The 21,758-nt window shown below is 54.5% G+C and overlaps 1 protein-coding gene across 1 annotated transcript; it reads left to right on the top strand.

Moving 5' to 3' along the window:
* The first annotated feature begins 5,189 nt into the window (after positions 1–5,189).
* On the top strand, positions 5,190–17,724 carry HEYL (hes related family bHLH transcription factor with YRPW motif like). Its single transcript, XM_004591689.2, has 5 exons — positions 5,190–5,353; positions 12,980–13,046; positions 13,918–14,001; positions 14,467–14,548; positions 16,927–17,724. The coding sequence occupies exons 1-5, from the start codon at positions 5,274–5,276 to the stop codon at positions 17,604–17,606; spliced, it is 993 nt and encodes a 330-aa protein (XP_004591746.1). The 5' UTR covers positions 5,190–5,273; the 3' UTR covers positions 17,607–17,724.
* Positions 17,725–21,758: the final 4,034 nt, after the last annotated feature.

Genomic DNA, 21,758 nt, shown 5'->3' with positions numbered 1-21,758 from the left:
TTAAGTCTCCTGATGGGTCCATCCCATCAAACACATGATACAGTGGCCACACCTGCATGGATGCTGGTACCAATTTGCCTGGTTAGATCCCATCTCTACCACTTAGGAGCTGTGGGACCTTGGGTAAGTTACAATAAAATGGGGTGGCAGTAACTTTTACTGTAGTGTTGTTGTTAGGTTTAAATGAGTTAGTGTGTGTTCAAATGCCTGGTGGCAAAAGGGGTTAAGCTGCTGCTTCGGATGATCATATTCCCTATCAGGATGCTTGGGGTCAAACTGTACCTCCAGGGCCCAGCGCGGTGGCCTAGCGGCTAAAGTCCTCACCTTGAACGTGCCAGGATCCCATATGGGCACCAGTTCTTAACCCAGTGGCTCCACTTTTCATCCAGCTCCCTGCTTGTGCCTTGTGAAAGCAGTTGAGGACAGCCCAAAGCCTTGGGACCCTGCACCCATATAGGAGACCTGGAAGAGGTTCCTTGCTCCTGGCTTCGGATTGGCGCAGCACCGGCTGTTGTGATCACTTGGGGAATGAATTATTGGACGGAAGATCTTCCTCTTTGTCTCTCCTCCTCTCTGTATATCTGACTTTGCAATAAAAAGAAATAAATACTTATTTTTTTTTAATGCACCTCCACTCCCAATCCTGCTCCCTGCTAACATGCCTGGGAGGAACAGATGATGGCTTAAGCACTAAACTCCCTGATACCCACACTGGGGATCATGATAGAGTTCCTGGCTCCTGGCTTCAGTCTGATCCAGCCTCAATTGTTGCAGTGTGCCAACAAATAGAAGATCTCTTTCTCACTTTTCTCACTGTGCATCTCAAATAACAAATAAATCTTTCTTGAGGAAAAAAAAATACTAGTAGAGTGCCTCATACATGCTAATGGTAATATCTATTTGCATTATTAGCATTATCATGTATTTGCTAAGAAACATTTTAGAACACCTAATATGTGCGAAACGCTATGGGACATAGCAAGGAACAGTAAAATTCTTATCCCCAAGAACTTCACAGCTAAGGGGAAACCTCTCCACAAGTGGACCCTGAAGTGTGTGCTTCCTGCTGTTTGAAGCTTGCTTGGTTCTCTTCCACCATGGAGCAAGGAGGCGGCCGACACACCCCAGCTCCACATGCCCCCAGCTGTGGGCCTGCCTTACTCTCCCTTCTCAGACAAGTTTTTTGTGTGTGAGAAATGTGTTCCCCTGCAAGTGAATGCTGCACATCTACTTCAGGCCAGGTTCAGGTCCGGCAGCCAGAGCTGCAGAAGATCCCACCATCTACCCTTAGGGAGCTTACCTCCTGTGGCTCCCAGACAGAAAGGACACATGAGCACAAGATCCGTGAGGGAGCGAGGCGGCGAGGTGGGGGCACAGCAGGGCTGGGAGAATGCAGACTTGCAAGGATAGCTCTCTCCTGAGACATACCATGTGAGCAAAGTCCTGAAGGCAGTGAGCTAATCTAAGATGCAGGGCAAGGAGACTCAGGCAGAAGCAAGCAAGAAACACAAATCCCTGAGATAGGACCAAGCAGGACATATGAGGGGTACGGCAAGAAGCAGGAGTGGCCGAGTTTTGAGCAGGAACAGGTTCTGCCTGACATTTGGAAGTTTCACACTTTGATTTTATTTATTTTTGGCTCCTGGCATACCCACTCTTGGTCCTCCTCTGCCTCCCTGTTTTCCTTCAATCTTTTTTCCTAACTGTTACTTCTCTTCCACTCGCCTTCTAATTCATGGAGATTGGCGGCTCTCAACCAGGGACAATTTCTGCCCCCGGAAGACATTTAATATTATCTGGAGCTATTTCTATGGTCATGCACGGGAAAGGTGCCACTGGCATCCGGTGGACACAGAGCAGGAAGGATGTAAAACACCCAACAGTCCACAGAGCAGCCCACACCATGAAGCCTTCTCCAGCCCCAAACGTCAGTAAGTACAGTGAAGGAACCCTGCGCTAGGTGAACACTGCCTAACAGAAATAGCATGGTTGTTGTATACACAATCAGAAGTGTTGTAGTAACCACATGTTTAAAAATCCAAGAGGAAACAAGTAAAGATAATTTTACAAATTCAGTCCAATACATTAAAAATACTGTCATTTCAACTTAGTAATCAACCTGAGAGGAATCCATGGAATAGTTCACTTGTTAAAGCATTCTGGAATGTATTTCACACCTAGGGCATGCCCAACACAGGCCAGCCACATGCGCAGCTCACGGCTGCTGCTCTAATGGACAGCCCTGGGCTCAGCGTGCCTAAGAGCTGCAGGAGGGAGTAAAGCTGAGTGGATTGGCTTGAAACCCAGCAGCCTTAGCACAGTTTGGTGCTCAGGAGGACCAGGGTAGACGTGGGACGGACTCGGCTAGGTTTCAACCCCAACTGAGCCATATAAGAGCTATATGTGGGTATGAACGAGCCGTGGCTAGGCTGAAATTTCCAACAGCAGGAACCAGAATGGGTTGAAGAGCGGAGCTGGCCCAAGGAACTGCTGATATACGTGAAGCCTGACACCAGGAAGGGGTCTGATGGAGGAACCTGAGCAGTTCCTCTGACAGGACACTGACCCTACAAATAAACGCAGGAAGCAAGGAGGTAAACAACCCAGAAGAGGCGTTAAAAAGTAACCCACTTGCATACATTGGCTCAGGTTGGGGGCAGACCAGGCTGAGTTAGCTCGCGTTATCCACTGGCAAGTCTGTGCGCTGGAGCTGTGCGGGGGGGTCTGGCCAGGTTTGGTTGCGATAATAAAAAACAAAGTATACAATACAAAATGCCAAGGCAAGGCTGCCTGTGCAGGTTAGGAATGCAGCACCCAACCAGCACACCTCCCACTGGTTTAAGTGAAGGATGAGTGTGCGATGGCCAGAACCAGGATGGGCTGCAGTACTCATTGGTTCCAGTGGAGGTCGGGGCTGAGAATAGAACCAACCCAGCAGTTGCAACCACCAGCTGATGGGGTGATGGACTGTGGCGGGCACTGTGCTTACTAGTACATGTAGGAACCTGGTCTGGGAACACCTCAAAGTTTCTTTGGGAACTCCCTTAATCATAATGGAGGAATCAGAACATTAACCAAGAAAAGACGGAAGATGGAATAGATCAATCAACCACCTCAGTTATATGTTGGAAGCGAAATACTGGACAAGGGGAGACACTATGATGGTCTATATCAGTCAGTGGACTCTGCACCAGCCTCATCATACCTGGATTGTTGCTGATGATATGTTGGGGCTTCTAGTTGATCGGGATGACACTCTGCTGGCTCTGCCTTCGGACCTGAGAGGGCGTCCCTAAGAGGTCGTTGAATCTGGACAATGGGATGCTGGACTCTATGTATGGTATATGCTTGCAATGAGGGAATCCCAGCGGAACTTGAGCTGTGGCTATGCATCAGGATGGAGGAATCCACTGGGGGGGGGAGGGTTTGGGGTGAAGGGGGGAGAATCCCAGTACCTATGAAATTGTGTCGCGTAATACATTGTAATTAATGGGAAAAAATAATAAAATTTTTTAAAACAAGAAGTAAACCTAAAAAAAAAAAAAGAAAGAAACCCAGCGGCCTTGAAGAGCTTCAGCATTTCTATTTACAACCTGTTGACTTTATTTGCATGCATTACTCCGTCTCTCTGCCTTTCTTTCTCATTTATAAAAGGGGGTGATGATTATCATACCATTTTATAGGCTGTTGAAGATGACACGGGTTAGTATTTACAAAACACAGAGAACAGTTTCAGGTAGCATAATCAGTACTTGCTGAACAGGAAACATCAACTGTGCCCCTCTTCTGTCTCCAAGTGCCCCTTTTGGGAGGTCTCCCCTGCTTCCAGAGCTTTAGACGCAAACACAAATATGCAGCTTAGATCTCTTTTCAGGATCCCAGGCTCCCTACTTAATTGTGCACTCTACTTGGTGATCCGGGACATCTTACACGAATGTGTCCATGACACAGCCCTGACTAGCCCCCTGAGAATCTGTTCTGGCTAGCTCAGGCAACAGCTATACCAGACAGGTGCACGGGAGCCTTCCTTGCTTTCTGGCTTTTATAGCGCATGGATTGTGCAATTTCCACATGACTGGGTGTTCCCAGGGCCGCTGGCAGGTGCCCACAAAGGGCAGTTGAGAGTTGAAGGCATTTGGAGCAAGAGAGGCCGCAGGTGTAGCTGGGTGACTGCCAAGACTTCTCCTGCCAGTTGTGTGTCAGTGTATCTGAGGGTCTGTCGTCTGCACGGTTTGGGATTGGGCAGACTGGGTTACCTGTGGACACATGTGGAAGGAGGTACCAAGAGACCTCAACAAGTCATCCCATAGTGGCAAAAATACAGTTATTCTCAGATGGGCAACAGCACCTGCCAACTGCCAGGGACTTCCCTCTGCCCGTCCTGATGTGTGGGTGAAGGGGCAGAGCTTTCTTTGGCTCTGCCTCCAGCACCCCAAAGTCGGCTTCACCATCCCCTCCCTTTTCCAAGAAGCTTCCTTCAGCATCCTGGGGTTCCCCCTGAATGGTATCGGCCCATACACAGCGCAGGTGGATCTCAGAATGTAACATTAAGCCGCATCACCGCCACCACACCGCCATCACCACCATAGTAACCCTCCCAACCATCACCGTCGGCCCCTCCCTACCCCCCACCAAGTCAGGTCCTGGGGAGACTGGCCATAACTTCAACAGTTCCTTTGCGACGGAAGGGGAGTGGAATGCCATCTCTCACCGATCTTCCCTTCACCCTCCAAGGACTCTAGCCCCCCCCCCCCCCCCGCAACACACACACGGGGAGGAGCTGTTGGGGAATTCTTGTCAGGGGTTACACCCCAGCCAACACGGTCAGGCTCGTCCAACCAAACACATCTGCCGTCCCCAGAACTACACACAGGGAGCAGACGGGGCGACCGAGAGGGACAGCCCTTCAGGCCGGCGGCGCCCCTGGGCCAAGCAGGGCCAAGCGGGGACCCCCTGCTTTCCCCCTCCACAGGGCCTCCCAGGGCACCTGCCCAAGGCCACCCAGCGCGCGACGGCCGCGGCGGAGGAGCAGAGCCGGACCTCCCAGCCGTCGGTGGGGGCGGCGACCGCCCCGGGCCTTCCCACGGCTCGGCGGCGCGTCACGGCGGGGGCGCGGGGGCGCCGGGGCGCCCGGGGCTGCGGCGTAGGAAAGGGCCCTGGGAAAGGGCGGCGGCGGCGGCGGGGGTGGCGCCCCGGGGCGGGGCCGGGGCGGGGCCCGACTGGCGGACTCGGAGCCGCCGCCGCGGGGCTGGAAAGCTGGTTGCCGGCTCGCCATGAAGCGGCCCCTAGAGCCCAGCGGCTCGGACGGCGAGTCCGACGGCCCCATCGACGTGGGCCGAGAGGGCGATGTGAGGTAAGGGTTGGCCCGGCCGACGGCGCCGAGGGGCCAGCGGGGTGGGAGGCGCAGGTGCACGCGGCGGTGCGCAGTCGGCGCTCAGGGAGGGGGCTGGCTGGGCTGCCGGCCGCTCCTGTGCCTGGGGTTCCGATGCGTTTTTGAGGTGCCGGGACCTAGGTCCCCTCCAGCGTTCTGAAGGCCGGGGTGGGGTGGGTGGGGTGCTTCTTTGGGTGAGATGCCTGGGTTGTGGAGGCATTGCTGAGAAGTTTTCCTGAAACCGCCACAGGTTGGGGGACCGCACCCCCTGACCGGAATTTGCTGAATCTACAGAATAAGCATTCCTTCCTGATTTTACCCTGGCCTGGGTGCAATTCCTTTGGAGGTGGTTGGGAGGGTGTGGGGGCGGGGAATCTCTTCTCCTTTGAGCAAAATGGGACTTTGGCAATTGGGATTGAATACCAGAAGAAAATAGACACTGAGCATCGAGGACTCTGGCTCCAATTCCAGTGTCTTTCCAGTTGATGACCCACCGCCAGCATCCTTCTGTCCCTGGTCAGTGAAATGACCTGATTCAAGCCTATGGAACACACGGCGCTCGAGTGGTTCGGTTATCTCCTGGCTCTGTGAACCCTCTACGCTTCGATTTTCTCATCTGTAAAATGCGTATAAATAATAGAACCGACTTCACAAGGCGTATTGGGACAATCAAGTGAGATAATACATGTCTAGGGCTTAGCACACTCCTGGTGCATGGCAGGTGTTTAATTAGTGTCAGGCACACACCCTGTCAGAACTGCCGGACTAACTGGGAGCCCACAGGCCAGGGTCCCAGCCCCAGTCTGCTGGCTTTGAGCAGTTGCTTTCCCTGCCCAGCCTGTTGCCCATCCTGTGTTACAGGAGGACAGGGGTGGGAAGGGGAAGGCTTGGCTGGACCAAAGCTGACTCTTGGATAGAGCTGGAGGAGGATTCAATGCGTTCCTAAGGGTATTTTGAGGGCATTTCAGTAATTTCTATACTCATTTCTTTTTGTTGTTGTTGTTTTAAGATTTATTTTATTTATTTGCGAGACAGAGTTACATAGAGAGAGAGACAGACAGAAAGAGCCAAAGGCTGTGATAGCCAGGGCAGGGCCAAATCAAGGCCAGGTGCTTCTTTCTGGTCTCCCACATGGGCACAGGGGTTCAAGCACTTGGGTCATCTCAAACTGATTTCTTAGGAACATTAGCAAGGAACAAGATTACAAATGGGATATCTGGGTCTCCAATTGGCACCTATATGTGGTGCTGACTTTGCTACACCCCAATACTAGCCCCGGTCTTTTGTGTTTAAAGATTTATGTATTTGGGCCCAGCGGCGTGGCGTAGTGGCTAAAGTCCTCGCCTTGAACGCGCCGGGATCCCATATGGGCACCGGTTCTAATCCCGGCAGCTCTACTTTCCATCCAGCTCCCTTCCTGTGGCCTGGGAAAGCAGTTGAGGACGGCCCAAAGATTTGGGACCCTGCACCCGTGTGGGAGACCCGGAAGAGGCTCCTGGTTCCCAGCTTCAGATCGGCGCAGCACCGGTCATTGTGCTCACTTGGGGAGTGAATCATTGGACGGAAGATCTTCCTCTCTGTCTCTCCTCTCTGTATATCTGACTTTGTAATAAAATAAATAAATCTTTTTTTTAAAAAAAGATTTATGTATTTATTTGAGTAACTGAGTTACAGAGAGAAGCAGAGGTAGAAAGAAAAAGTGAGAGCGATCTTCCATCTACTGATTGACTAGCTGGAACAGGAGCCTGGAACGCTGTATGATCTCTCATATGGGTGCAGGGGTCCAAGTAGTGGGACCATTGTCTGCTGCGTTGATGAGGAACTGGATCAGAGCAGCCAGGACTTGAACCAGCACTCACTTGGGATGCCAGTGTCCCGGATGGTGGCTTTAACTGCTATACCACAACTCTTATGTTCTAGCAAAATGCAAAACCAATCACCAAGTATAGCTATTGAAGGGTAAAGGGCAGTAAGTCTTTCTTACTTCCACTACCTTAGCATGTGTGATACAATTTCTTAGGCAACATATTAAACTTGCTAATATACTTGATTGGAAACTGCTCTTTAGGGGCCAGTCTTGTGGTGTTGCAGGTTAAACTACTGTTTGTGATGCCAGCATCACAGCTTTGATCATCACATGTGGCTGCTCCACTTCCCATCTGGCAACTTGATGGTGCCCTGGGAAGGCAGTCCCAGGGCTTGGACTCCTGCCACCCATGTGGGAAACCCATATGAAGCTCCTGGCTTCACGCTTTAGCCTGTCCAGAGCTCGCCGTTGCAGCCATCTGAGTGAATTGGTGGATGGAAGGTCTTTTTTCTCTTTCTCTTTCTGTAACTCTGATTTTGGAAAGGAAAAGAAACTTCTGTTTAGATAAGCAGTTCTCTGACTCAGGGCTCATTAAAGGAAAGGGATGAATCCAACACCATGTGTTGGTGGGGGCAGGTGATGCAGGGTCCCAGATTCCGGTGTGACTGTGTCTTCAGGAATCAGAGATCCAAAGCCAGCGGCAGATAGCAGGATGGATCAGAACTGGCTTCTGTCCAGGTTTGCAGCCTGCCCAGGAACCTTCCAGAACACCCAAAGGCCCAGGAGGAAAGAGCGACCGACTGTGGGCTGTGAGGGCACTTGGTGGGGAGGGGGCCACTTGCAACTCAGCCCAGCAGGGAAGGCTTCTTGAAGGTGGTGTGGCCTTTGAGCTAAAGCTTATGTAAAGGGTCAGTGGAGTTGTTTCCCATGTCTGCCGGAGCCCGTTGGCAGGGAGTGTGCTGAGTGAGGCCTACCCTGGTGAGGCGAGGAAGCAGTTGGACATGTGGCAGAGGCTGGCTCATAGATGCCTCTTTGTGGCCCTCCCCAAAGAGCCCTCCCCCCAGCAAACATCAATGCTTCCATTCAGGGCACTCGGAGCCATGCCTGCTGTGGTCCCGACCCTGGGTCTGCCTGGAGGGACCCAGATGTGTCCTGCTCAGCCTCTGCCCTCTGGGGAGAAGAACTTGCTAGGCAAAGAAAGCCAGAAAAGCAGTGACAAGGGCCATGGTTATGGGGAGAGTGTTACAACATCCAGTCCCTCTGGGGTCAGCAGCAGGTGCAAACCCCCACATTCAGAGACCCGGTGATGTAAGGCACGTTGTGTCCCACTGGCTCCACGGGCATCTTCCTGGTGGCTGTGTCCAGCCCCATCTGCGTCATTCTCCCCAGAGTCCTTGTATGAACCTGGCCTGGACACAAGCTGGGTCCAGATTGTGAATCTAGCCTCTGCCCTACTCCTCTGCAACAGTTAATGAGCACCTGTCCCATGTCTGGCTCCAATTCAGGGTCTGTGGGTCCCTTCCTACACATTGGCCTTTGAAGTCAGAGAGACCCAGGTTTGACTCTCACCCCTGTGGCTTTACCCCTTTCTGAACCTGGCTTTTCTGTCTTGCAAAACGCGAGGGGGATAATGCCTGTGTCAGGCCAAGGCTTTGATGAGGTGATAACTTGTGGAAACCACACAGCTTTGGCACAAGGTGACTTCTCACAAAGGCTGCTAAGGGGACACCATCCAGTTAGGGGGTGCCTTGTGCCCGAGACCACATGCATGGTCTTATGAAAGCCACTGGACATTTGCAAGCAGCATTACAGGGCATGAGTCTTTTTTTTTTTAATTGAGAAGTCAGATTTACAGAAGGAGAGACAGAGAGAGATCTTCCATCAGTTAATTCTCTGCAAATGGCCTCAGTGACCAAAGCTGAGCCGAGCCGAAGCCGGTAGCCTCTTCTGGGTCTCCCACACGGGTACAGGGTCCCAAGGCTTTGGGTCATCCTCTGCTGTTTTCCCAGGCCACAAGCAGAGAGCTGGAAGGGATATGGAACCAGGACATGAACCAGCACACATATGGGGTCCTGGTATATGTAAGGCAAAGATTTAACCACTAGGCCATCACCCTGGGCCCGTGAGTCATTTCTTTTAAGACTTATTTATTTTTGTCCAAAAGGCAGAGATAGAAAAGGAGAGACAGAGAGATCTCCCTCCCCGTTCAGTTCAGGCCACAATGACCTGAGCTGAGCCAATTCATAGCCAAGAGCCAGGAGCTTCTTCTGGGTCTCCTACGTGGGTGCAGGGGCCCAAGCACGTGGGCCATTTTCTACTACTTTCCCAGGCCATAAGCAGGGAGCTGGATGGGATAGGAAGTGAAGCAGCTGGGACTCAAACTGGCACCCATACGAGATGCTGTTGGCCAGAGGTGGAGGTTTAACCTTGTTCACTACGACAGTGGCCCCACAGGGAATGATTCTTAACCCCTGAGGTCTATCACCCCATTTTTCTCCTAAATGTGAAATGGCCCAAACAACCCTTTCACTGCAGGCTAGAACAAAGAGTTCTTGATGAAGACGAGCCAATGCCAGGGCCGCCATGCTGGGTCAGGAGCTGGTGAACCTAGCACTACTTCAGGACCTGCCTTTGGTTTGCCTTGTGGCCTGAGGATATGCCCTCCCCCTGGAGATCTGGCCCTTGGTCAGTGTGACATGAGCAGGGTCATCTGTAAAGGCTCCGTGGGCTGGGGGGAAACAGGGTGGGGAGGGGTGGGCACTTAAGGGGTCAGGACTGGCAGTGAGACCTCCTAGAAAACTGTCTTGTCCCTTTCCCCACCCCCAACCACCAACAAAAAGACCACCCCAGAATTCTGGCAAAGGGCTGCTGGAGGCCCATGGCAGGATCTGGGAAGAAGTTAACATCAGCCTTACACTTAGCTCCCGCACCTCCTCCTGCCGTCGGAGCAGACCGCAGGTTGGAAACAGCTCCGCTGGTGGCTGCTGCAAGGCTCTGGGGAGCTCTAAGGCTAGGGGACTGGAGGGCCATTCAGACAGACAGGAAGTGGGAATTAGAAGGGAGAACAATGCTGAATGCGGAGCCAGAAGACACAGATACCCAAGCTGGCCTTGCTCCTTAGCAGCTGTGGAGGCTGGGCGAACTGCTTCAGCTCCCTGAGGTCCAGCAGCCCCATCTGGAAAATGGGGCTTTTGTTAAGGCTCCCCAAGTGAATGGCCAAGTGAGGTTTGTCTGTGAGATTCCGGCAGGGGGCAGGTAGTACTGCAGAGGGGAAAGAAAAAACACGGACCAGAAACCTGGAGGAAGGGACGACAGAGCTACCTAGTCCTGAAGCGGGTGTGCGGAGCCCTGCCAGGTGGTCCCTGAGGAGGGATCAGGCCAAGGGGCAGTGACGTGCATGGGGTTAACCCAATACCCCAAGAGACGCTTTATCAGGAGTGGGAGAACAAAGGCCGCGTTTCTTGATGTCCCTTGGCGCGTGAGCCCCGTCCCTGGGGGACCAGGACTACTCCGTCAGCCAGGTGTCCTACACATCTCAGGAGTGGGCAGCAGAGCCCCAGGCTTCCCAGAAACTTTCCCAGGTCTCTTACCAGCCTGGCTGGTCCAGATGCTTGGATGAAGGGTACCCCTTTCCAGATGTGGCTGGACAAAGCTAGCAGCATGGCAGCAGCCTCTAACACGTGCTATTTCCCCTTTCCTACCAGCTTTTCTCTCTGAGCCATTGTTGAAAAGGACTCAACCACAAATGTCAAAAGGGCATCACACGGGCCGCATGAACTCCCACTCCAAAAAGCCCAGAACACACGCTGTGTGATGCCTGCCTCTCTAGTCCCCCAGTGATACCCAAAAACCAGGGCCCAAGGGGGAAGTTCTACCATGAGCTCCAGCGTGTCCCAAGCCCTAGCAGAGTCCTGGGGCTGTGTCGGTAGATGGAATACACATGGTTTCCAGCCTTGTGGAGCATAGGGATTTGTTGATGAGATATACGCTGATCCAGTAATCACAGACACATATACCAGCTGGCATAAATATTGTGTGTGGGATGCCCGCAAGAAGTGCCCTAGAGGAAGGGCAGGCAGAAAAGCCTCCCCTGGGAGGTAATGTGTGAGTTGAAGTCTGGGGGGTGATAGAAGTGACTAGGGTCAGGGAGATGGGGTGAGCTAGAGAATTCTAGGTGAAGGCACAGCCTGGGAAACCCCAGGAAATATAGAGCGAGAGAGAGTGGAGTGACAGGGCCCCCTGGGTGCATTAGTGTGGATCCTAAAAGCTCTGGGAGGTGGACTGCAGATTTTCTAAGAGAATGATCAGATCAGATTGACCTTGGAGTGTCTACTTTGCCTGTAGTGTAGACCTGGGCTGCAGCAGGTCGAAGAGGAGCCAGATGGGGCCCAGCGCAGTAGCCTAATGGCTAAAGTCCTCGCCTTGCATGCACTAGAGTCCCATATGGGCACTGGTTCGTATCCTGGCTGCTCCACTTCCTTTCCAGCTCTCTGCTTGTGGACTGGGAAAGCAGCAGAAAATGGCCCAAAGCCTTGGGCCCCTGCACCCGAGTGGGAGACCCAGAAGAAACTCCTGGCTCCTAGCTTCAGATCAGCTCAGCTCTGGCTGTTGCGGCCACTTGGGAAATGAACCAGTGGAACAGGAGATCTTTCTGTCTCTCCTTCTCTCTATAAATCTGCTTTTCCAATAAAATTAAGTAATTCTTGAAGAAGGGAAGAAGGAAGGAACAGAGAGGGGCCAGGGGCATGTTTTGATGAGGCAGAGCAGAGGATGCAGGAGGAATCAAAGATAGTGCCAGTCCTGGGAACTGGAGGCTCCTTCCCTGAACTGGGGGCCCCAGAGGAGCGGGTTTGGAGGGGAAGAAACCTCTTGCCTTACTGCTCAGGTGTATTACAGTATGTATTCCATAATGGCAGGGAAATCGCCCTGTATAAAGTTGTTGCCCCAGTGACTGCGCGGAGCAGAGCTACCTGGGGCTAGGGAGGGGCCAAGGGCACCCAGCAGCTGCCAGGAACCTGAATTAGGGCCTCTCAAGTGCTGGCCACCCAAAGGATGACACCTTTGTGCCACCTGACCAGCCTCTCCATTCCCAGGGACCCGCTGAAATCAAACAGAGGAATGATTAAGCCAAAGATGGTTTTGGTCCCCTTCTGGGCAGCAAAGTCCTCCCTCCTCTGGGCTGAGGGCTGCAGAGGAGCTGGGGGGAGCTGAGGCTTGGGTTATGGGCACAAGGCCTTCCGGGAGGCCAGGGCAGGGTCCCAAGCCTGAGAGAGGGGCCTGGGACCCAGATGCTGCCTCCCCCTCGCCCCCAGCCGCGCCGCGTGGGAGGAGGCAGCAGCTGCAGGCCGGGGCGGAGGGCAGGCGGCCGGCGCGCCCGGCCCGTGGGAAGCGGCGGCATCTGCTCTTTCCACGCTCGTTCCCAGCGGCTCCCTCTGAAACCCAAGCCGCCCTGGCCTGGCCCAGCAGCCCGTGCCCTTGGCCGCCCCGCCCCTGGGGATCCGGTTGCAGGAGCCAGCAGGGCCGCGGGCGGTCACGGCTCCCCAGCGGCCCCCAGGGGCAAGGGGCAGAGCCTAGCAGGTCGGGGTTGAGAGCAAAATCCCTGCAGGACTAGGAGGCTGGTGAAAGCTGGGAGCTTGGGGGAGAGATGGGTCCTGCGGGGTGGGGGGGAAGGGAGCAGACGCCCTGCCCCTCCCTTGTTGCTTGGCCGCTCTTCCCAGCTGGGGAGCCCAAGCCAGGGAGATGATACCCCGGCTCTGAAAAGCCTTCTCCCGCCCCCTCCCCCGCCCCGCCTGTCCTCGCAGCCAGATGGCCAGGCCGCTGTCCACTCCCAGCCCATCACAGATGCAAGCCAGGAAGAAGCGCCGAGGGGTGAGTGTGTCTGTTATTGCCCCAACCCCCAACAGAGGTTTGTCCTGAAACCCCAGGGGCATTTCAGAGATTTGACTCTAAAGATAAATGGCCTGGATTCAAATCCTGACTCCCCTGGGAGTGATCGGGAGGACTTGGAGCTAGCCACTGTCCCTCTCTTGGCCATTTCCTCCCCTGTGTGCCTGGATAGTGAGCAGTACTCTGTGAACATGCTCCCCCTCTCCCCACAACACACATATCTCAGCTTCTGTCTCTCTGGGCATGAGGGCTGAGGCAGGGACAGGAGGCGGGAGGAGGCCCCCCAGCTTGTTGCTCTCTGTCCATTCTGCCTCACTTCCCAATCCAACACCCCCTTCTCTGCTCTGGGGACCCAGAGACCAGCCAGGACCCCTTAGGCAGGCCACATCCTTCTCCAGTCCAGCTTTCATTTTCTCGATCTGTGAAATGGGAGCATGATTTCTGCCCTGGCTTCAGTATCCCCTTACGGCACTGTGAGAGGAATGGGCAGGGTGATCGTGTAGAAGGAGAGGTCTCCAGCTGGACGAAGCAGCTGCCCAGACTTCCTGCCCAGGGCTAGGGTTTATGTCTCTATTCTGATTGGTTGGGGCACAGCTGGGCACCTGCTGTTATGGAGTACTACCTGCTACAGACCAAGACTGGAGATCAAGTTCTGCTTCTAGCCTTACACTGTCTTGCTGTGTGGCCATGAGCAAATCACTATCCCCTCCTGAGTTTGGTTTCCTCTTCCATAAAGCAAGACCAGGCTTCCCTCCCACACACGAACATTAAGAGGGGAAAAAATGTTTTGATGTCCATGAGGCCGGTTGGCTTCCCGATGAAGCACCTGCTGATACTGTCTTGCCTGTCTCAGATCATAGAGAAACGGCGCCGAGACCGCATCAACAGCAGCCTGTCTGAACTGCGGCGCTTGGTCCCCAGCGCCTTTGAGAAACAGGTATGCGTGTTCAGCAGCTGACGGCGCCACAGGAAACGCCCAGCCAGGCACTTAGGGCAGATAAGGCACCGTGCTTGCTGCTTGCCGAGTGGGTCACCGCTGCAAGGGAGGTTTTGGAGTTGGTGGCTTTATGGCTGTGTGTTGAGGATTCAGTTGAATGAAGGCCATAAAGCCAACAGGTGAAGCAAGAATTGGGCCAGCACCCGCTCAGGGCCAGGCAGAGCCAGAGGCATGGCGACAGGAGGACCCAGAAGGGGACATCATGCGGCCCTGGGAAGGATAAGTGGCCGCCAGAAAGAGGGTCGGCAGTGCAGGGAACAAGCTGATGGAGAGACTGGCGGAAGAAGCAGCTCAGCTGCAGACAGTGGCAGAGTGGGAGGAGGCTGGGAGAGTGGAGACAGCGAGTGCTGACAACAGGACAGGGAGGTGAGCCACAGAACTCACTTGCCCCCTCTGTGCCCACAGGGCTCTTCCAAACTGGAGAAGGCCGAAGTCCTACAGATGACAGTGGATCACTTGAAAATGCTGCATGCCACCGGAGGCACAGGTACCCATGCTCTTCCCGGCTGTCTGTGCAGCGGGCAGGCCCTGGAGGACTCGGGATTCATGGTCTCCAAAGGAGGGAGACTCTTCCTGCACTTTCAGGGTCTCCCCTTGTCCTAACCCTTTGCTCAACTCCGCACATTCCAGTCCCAGGGCAGGGCAGCTTTCTTCTGTACCACAGCATCCCAACAAGTGCGCATGAGGGTGTGGGAGTCAGCCTCCACAAGCCAGTCCTTCCTGGGGTGCCGCACTGTACCTGCCTGAAGCCAGCCAGGAGCCTGCCTGACACTCAACAGCCACATGCATTTCCCTGGTCCCGCCTGAGTTGAGGCTGCCCTTGGCAGTGCTCATGGCTTATCTTGGAAGCATCAGTGTATCCCAGACCAGGATGGGAAGCTAGTCTCTTAGGAACGGCGGCTCTGAAAAAATTCCAGACAAGTGGAAGTTCTGTCTGCATGAGGCTTTCCTTCCTGTTAGCAATTTCATAATCCGGAAACCCTGGATGCTCCACAGACCTTTGCCACAGTGACCTAGGTATCCAAGGCCTAACTATCCCAGGAGAGGATGCTTACAGTTTTTATCTATTATTTCTAAATATATAGAGGGTGTTTTGTTGGCTTTTTTTTTTTTTTCATTTTGGGAGGCATACACAAAAACCAGATCTGCCATCTACTGGCTCACTCCCCCAATGCCTGCAACAGCCTGGGGCTTATCTGTGACAAAACCAGGAGCCTAGAACTCAACTTGGGTCTCCCATGGGAGTGTCAGGGACCCAGATGCTTGAGCTGCTTCCTGGGGTGCACATTAACAGAGCTGGAACTTGAACCTAGGCACCCTGCTCTGGGATGCAGGTGTTTTAAGCAGCATCTTAATTGTGGTGCCAAATGCTTACCCTGATAGGTACATTTGAAACAACCCAACCAGGCCTGGCACCGTAGCCTAGCGGCTAAAGTCCTCACCTTGAACGCACTGGGATCCCATGTGGGCACCAGTTCATATCCCAGCAGCACCACTTCCCATTCAGATCCTTGCTTGTGGCCTGGGAAAGCAGCAGAAGATGGCCCAAAAACTTGGGACCCTGCACCTGTGTAGGAGACCTGGAAGAGGTTCCAGGCTGCTGGCTTTGGCTCGGCTCAGCTCCGGCCGTTGCAGCCACTTGGGGAGTGAATCCTGAGACAGAAGATCTTCCTCTCTGTCTCTCTTCCTCTCTGTATATCTGATTTTGCAATAAAAATAAATAAATCTTAAGAAAGTAAAGGAGGAAGGGAGGGAGGGAGGGAGGGTGGGAGGGAGGAAGGGAGGGAAACAACCCAACCAGGTGCTCCTTAAAGCCTCCATGTGCCATCATCTAGGGACAAGTGAAGTCACGGGCCTCAGCATCCTGAGGCAGGTGGCTCTGCGGGGAACTGCTGTAGCAGAAATGTGTTGCTACTAGTAGAGGCTGCTGTCTGCAATCAAACGAGAGGGGAAGATTTCAAATTAATTTATGGTTATCCTATTAAGAGAAATGTGGTGATTACTACGTGGGTGGCAAGCCTTCACGCCCATCATCCTGTTCGATTCTCACGGGAGCCTGGAAGGTGGGGGCTGTCAACCAGGTCAGAGCTATCGAGGAAGGCAAGGGATTGTGGTTTGGAGCACGGCTTTGGATTTGAATCCTGGCTCTTTTGACTAACTTTACGACTTTGGGTAAATCATTTAACCTCTCTCTTCTTTAATTACATCATTTCTAAAACAATAATAAGAGGGCTTTATGAGGATTAAATCACATAGTGCAATCAAGTGTTCAGAAAGAAGTCAGCAAAGGTAGAAAGGGAGATGGATTGGCTTGAAATCATGTGAAGCAGAGCAAAGGCTCATCTGTAAGTTGGCCTGATCCAAACACAGTCACCTGCCAAGCTGTCCCCCGGTGATGTTCAGTAAGCATCTCAGCTCTATACCAGGGACTGGATATTCACTGTCACATTCATGGGGCCAATGCCGGCTCGCAGAGTTCTATCTGCCGAGAGGTGACTGAAAGCTAGGCGGTCATGGAAAGGTATTCCAGGGGTGTTATTGAGTGGTTTTGATACTATAAAGCTGTCGGTGGCTTTGTTCAAAGCCCCAGGGTTGAGTAAATCTTTCAAGGTCTATTGGCTGACTAGGTCTACCTCAGTGCATCCACAGACCCAGAAACAGACACTTGACCTGAACCCACTTTGGACCCTTAGCTTCCCAGCACCCTCCATCCTAGGTAGAGCACTTCATTCCCACTTCATTCCCTGGGGAGGCTGGAGGCTCAGAGGCGGGAGGGGACATGTCGGAAGTTAGACAGGGCCAGGGTGGGGCAGACTCGGTGCCCCTCCCTCCACCTGTATGCCCTCGCTCTTCCTCACCTTGCAGGATTCCTGGATGCCCGAGCCCTGGCAGTTGACTTCCGGAGCATCGGATTCCGAGAATGCCTCACTGAGGTCATCAGGTACCTAGGGGCCCTGGAAGGGCCCAGCAGCCGCACGGACCCCGTCCGGATTCGCCTCCTGTCACACCTGAACAGCTACGCTGCTGAGATGGAGCCGTCGCCCATGCCTGCTGCTCCCCTGGCCTTCCCTGCCTGGCCCTGGTCCTTCTTCCATAGCTGTCCGGGGTTGCCAGCCCTCAGCCATCAGCTTGCCATCCTGGGAAGAGTGCCCCCTAGCCCCATCCTCCCCAGTGCCTCCTCTCCCACCTACCCCATCTCTACCCTCCGAACCACTCCCATGCGAAGAGCCACTGGCGCCCTCCTGCCAGCCCGGAGGAATTTGCTGCCCAGCCGAGCGGCCTCTGCCACCCGGAGGGTCCATGCCCTGGAGAGGCCAGCTGCCCCTGTTCTCGTGGGCCCCAGCAGCAGGGCTTCCAGGAGCAGCCACGTGGCTCCCGTCCTGCGGCCAGCCTCCCCTGCCTCTCCTGGAGCTGTGGGATCTGCGTCTTACTTGGCCAGTCCCACACCCAGCCTGTCTGCTTTGGGGCCTGCCGGGAGGCCTGCAGGAGCTGCCATGCGCTACCACTCCTGGGTCTCGGAAATCACGGAAATTGGGACTTTATGAGCTGGTGCTGCCCATTCTGCACTCCCCACCCCACCATCCACAGGAGTGAGGAAGGGTCTTTTTCCAGGAGCCTGTTCTGCCTTGCTCCCTGGACTGGCTCCCGCATGAAGGCACTCCCCCACCCCGCCCACCAGAGGAAATCTCTCCTTCAGTCTCACCTCTCTGCCTTTCCCAGTTGCCCACCCAGCTGTCCTGGAGTCACTCTGGCCTTGAGGCTCAGTCCCAGCTCTCTCTGCACAGATGATTCCTGGAAGGGGACTGTGCCCAGCTCCAGCTCCTGCCCAGCACAGGGCGGCGGGTATGACTTCTGGGTCAGGGGTCAAAGCTGTAGCCTGCAGGTGCCATGGCCAAGGCAGGTGTCCTCTGCCAAGAGGACAGGCCCCATTAGGGACAGCGACTCATCAGCTGCAGCCTGTGCTGCAAGGGGCCAAGACACAGCGGCTGCCTCATTTCAACTCAGCAGGGGCCACAAGAGGCCCCCTCACCCACATCCTGGGCGCCTTCTCTATTCCTTCCTGCCTGCGTTCGTTGACCACGGGACAGATGCTTTCTGTGCTACAACCAAGTCATGAAGACCAGGAGCCCGGCAGGCATTGCCCCCTGCAAGTACCTGACAAGCACCCTGGAGCTGTGGGGACAGCAGCAGTAAGACTGTGAGCTGGTGTCCTCTGTCCTCACCCCCAGGCCTCGGACCACGCTGCCCACCGCTTGCATCACTGTCTTCTGGCCGTGTGGTCTCTCTCCGCGGGTGCGCAGTGTACAGAAGCCGCTGCCCCACCTGATGGCGAGGGCTCCTGTTGGGACTTGCCCCCGTTGGCCACGCTGCCTGTTTTACATCCAGCTCCCAAAGCCCAGACTGCTGGAGCAGCCAAGGTTCTTTGGGCTGGACGAACACAACTGGGTCCAGGTGGGAGGAAGGACAGTAAGGCGGCTCAGCGCCACAAGGTCACCTGTGGGTCGATTCCCCACAGCTGGTGCCCAAAGGACCTCCTAGCACCCAACTCCGCCCTTGGACAAAGGCCACCAAGGCTCCAGAGAGCAGCATACCTGGTACTCGGTGGGAGCAGGCCAGCCACCCCAGCTGATGGAGTGGAGAAGTGCTTCTGGGCTTTTGGGTGGAAGACCTACTCCCCAGGGCAGGGCATCTCAGCGCCCCGCCCCTCACTATCTGATACACACCTGGCAGACCCCACAATACCTGGGGAGGCCCTCCCACCCTGTCCCTTTGGTGCCCCAGAAGGAGCAGGGTAGGGAGAGAGCCCTTTCAGGAGGAGGGGGGCAGGCCATTGGAGAAGGGGGGGTGGCTGCCCTCCCTCCTGCTGAGTGCTCCCTCAGAGCCCCCACCTGCGGAGTAATCACTGCAGGGGAACTGGAGACGCTGAGATGGGGGCAGGGCACTCACACAGATCCCTGCAAGGGAGGGGAGGGGACAGGACGGGAGCAAGTGACCAAAGGCCTCGCCTCCTTCACCAATGGGCACTCACGACAAAAAGAACTCTTCTTTCTCCTTCTCCACGTTCTCCACTGCCCCCTGGATGCCAAGGCAGTACTACAAGCCTGGCAGCTTCCAAACCTGAGAATCCAAGATCTGATCCTGTGGGGGGCTGAAAAATGGGTTTCCTGGTTGCTGGTACCCAGTCCCCGGGATGCGCGGACACCGCCGATAGGGGGCAGCAGTGGGCCAGCACCTCCCACGTCCCAGCCCTCCTATGGCTCATGACTCACTGCTTCTCCAACCCCCACCCCAGCATGGGGGCCCTTGCAGACATCCAGCAAGGCTTTTTAATTTTTCTGGAAACCTCCAGTAGATGTGGCTCAGGCCACATCAGCTGCTCTCCAGGGCACTGCCCTGGGCTCCTGAGGGCGCTCTCTTGTGCTTTAGCTGTTCCCACAGCAGCTAGAGACAGCTGGCCGTGTGCAGGTCATATTGTATCAGCCCTGGTTAAAAGCTTTGCTGTTTTCTAGGATTGTACTTACTGTTACAATGAAGTCAAGGGCTGGCATCCCCTCTCCGAGCACTCCGACTCAAGCCCCAGCTGCTAGACTTCTAATCCAGCTGCCTGCTGGAAGGCAGCAGAAGGTGACCCCTGTGTTTGGACTCCTGCTACTCAACTGGGAGACCAGATGAAGCTCTCGGCTCCTCCTGGCTTTGGAATTGGCCCAGCCTTAGCCATTAGGGCCATTTTCTGAGTGACCCAGCAGATGGAAGATCTCTTTCTGTGCCTTTCAAATGATATTTTTAAAGCTTTTTTTTTTTTTTTAAGTAAAATCCAAGCTCTCCCCCCCCCCCCGCCCCAAACCCATGTTCCACTTTCATTGCCTGGCCCACCTTCACTTCCTCAGGAATCCTGCCTCCAGAACTTGGCACATGCTGTTCCTTTGTGTCCAGAATGCTCTTGTCTGTGATTGATTCTTCAGAGTCTTAGACCCTGCCTTAAATGTCACCTCCTCCGAGAAGCCTTCCCTGACTATGGTACTTGAACAATCTCCAAGGCCCCATTCTTCCCCTTTTTGGAGAACTTGCCATGCGTCCCTGCTTCTGCACTAACTCGCTGTCTCCGCTACTAGGATGTAAGGCCAACGGGGCCAGGAGCAGCTGGCTTCGCTCTTCTCTATGCTCGGCACTAAGCACGGTGCCTGGCTCGCTGCCATGTGCAAGCAATCTTGTTGAGTAAACGAACTGACAAGGCGAGAAGTCTTCTTTACTGACCCTGTGAATGATACAGGTCCCCGTGGGGTTGAGCTTCTAGCTGGCACACTGTGGGGCAGGAAGAGTAGAAACAGAACCAGGGCCGAGGGACTGGCAGCTCTGGCAGGTGATAAAGCCTGGCCCATGTCGAGTGCGTGTGTGTGCACCTTGGAGTACAGGCTACCTTGCCAGTGGGTGTCACCCTGCACTCCTGACTTGGCTCTGAGACACACTCAGCTCCCGTCCATCTAACAGAGACTCCCAGAGGTTCACCCTGTGCCAGCCAGGACTTGTGTGGCCAGGGATCACGAGAACCCTGTTGGCCTGGGAGGCCCGTCTTATTCCCCCCATCAGAGTGAGATTTTAAGTTGGAGAAGCCCAGCTGAGAAGGCTGAAGGCTGGAGAGGGGGATCTGAGCCTCTTTTGAGGGTGTTCGCAGGGTCAAGGGTGGGAAGCCTAGGGAGACACCAACCCGATGGAGGAGGAGGAGGTGCATGCCGACAACAGAGAGACTTGGCTGTGCAAAAACCTGCATGCTGCATCCAGGGGAACTCTGCAAGCTGGCCCTGAGCTGAGCGCCTGCCTCTAGCAACAGGACGAGAGACAGGGCAGCCTGGGCCCCAAAGCTGCATCTGCTTCCAGACCCTTGTTAATGAGGTGTGGCCCTGAGCAGGTTCCTTAGCCTCCTGGAACTTCATGTACAGCAGTGATCAGATGAAGGAGGCTGGATCCAAGTTAGCCAGGGCCTTGCTTGCTTTGCTAAGTCTGGCCTTTGGCCTGTAGGTGACCGGAGTCGGCTGGAGGCCAAGGTCAGCCTTGGAGACACTTGCACCTCAGCAGTGTCCAGGCCCCAGAGGTGGTCACATCTGGCTTGTCCGGCATGGGACCCAGGCATGTCAGAAGGCCTTGTCCAGAGGAGAGTTCTTTGTAGATTTCCATCCTGTAACTAACCTGGAAAGGGCTGATGTTTTCTGAGGAGCAAGGCAGCAGTGAATCTCTGCCTGAGCATCTCCGTCGGCTGAGCCCTCACCTGCTTCCCAGACCATGGGTTATACTGAATATATGTGTTCAAGCCATTGACACTGACTGTATATTTCTCTGGCTCGTGAGAGACCCCCATTAGATGAGATAGGGGAAGATTTCCAAATCCAATAGAGACAATGCCTACACCCTTAATCAGCAGGGTACAGAAGATGGGATGAATCTTTGGCAACCATACACATTGGCAGTTGGAAGTATCTGAGGAGAGAATGAAATCGGATGGGTAGATAGCTGACTTAGGATTGTGAGTCAGAAGCCACACCTCCCCCACCATATGTATGCCTGTTTGCCTACGTGTCAATCAAAGCAGTTCCTCCACAGGCTGTACTTGCCCTCACCTGGGACCCGAGTGGGGGGCGGGGTATCCGGTAAGCATTCCCCTTTCTAGTAAAAGTACTCATTCTCTTCCCTCAGACACAGCA

This window comes from Ochotona princeps, chromosome 2 (genome assembly GCF_030435755.1).
Source record: "Ochotona princeps isolate mOchPri1 chromosome 2, mOchPri1.hap1, whole genome shotgun sequence".
Lineage (NCBI taxonomy): Eukaryota > Metazoa > Chordata > Mammalia > Lagomorpha > Ochotonidae > Ochotona > Ochotona princeps.
Note: the sequence above shows the minus strand (reverse complement) of the source record. Positions and strands in the feature narration are given on the sequence as shown.

What these genes read in the sequence shown, in the direction of transcription:
- HEYL (XM_004591689.2), top strand. Translation starts at nt 5,274, where the DNA reads ATGAAGCGGCCCCTAGAGCCCAGCGGCTCGGACGGCGAGTCCGACGGC. An exon ending in CCAGCGCCTTTGAGAAACAG is followed by an intron (nt 14,002 to 14,466) that starts GTATGCGTGTTC and finishes CTGTGCCCACAG; the next exon opens with GGCTCTTCCAAACTGGAGAA. An exon ending in GCATGCCACCGGAGGCACAG is followed by an intron (nt 14,549 to 16,926) that starts GTACCCATGCTC and finishes CTCACCTTGCAG; the next exon opens with GATTCCTGGATGCCCGAGCC.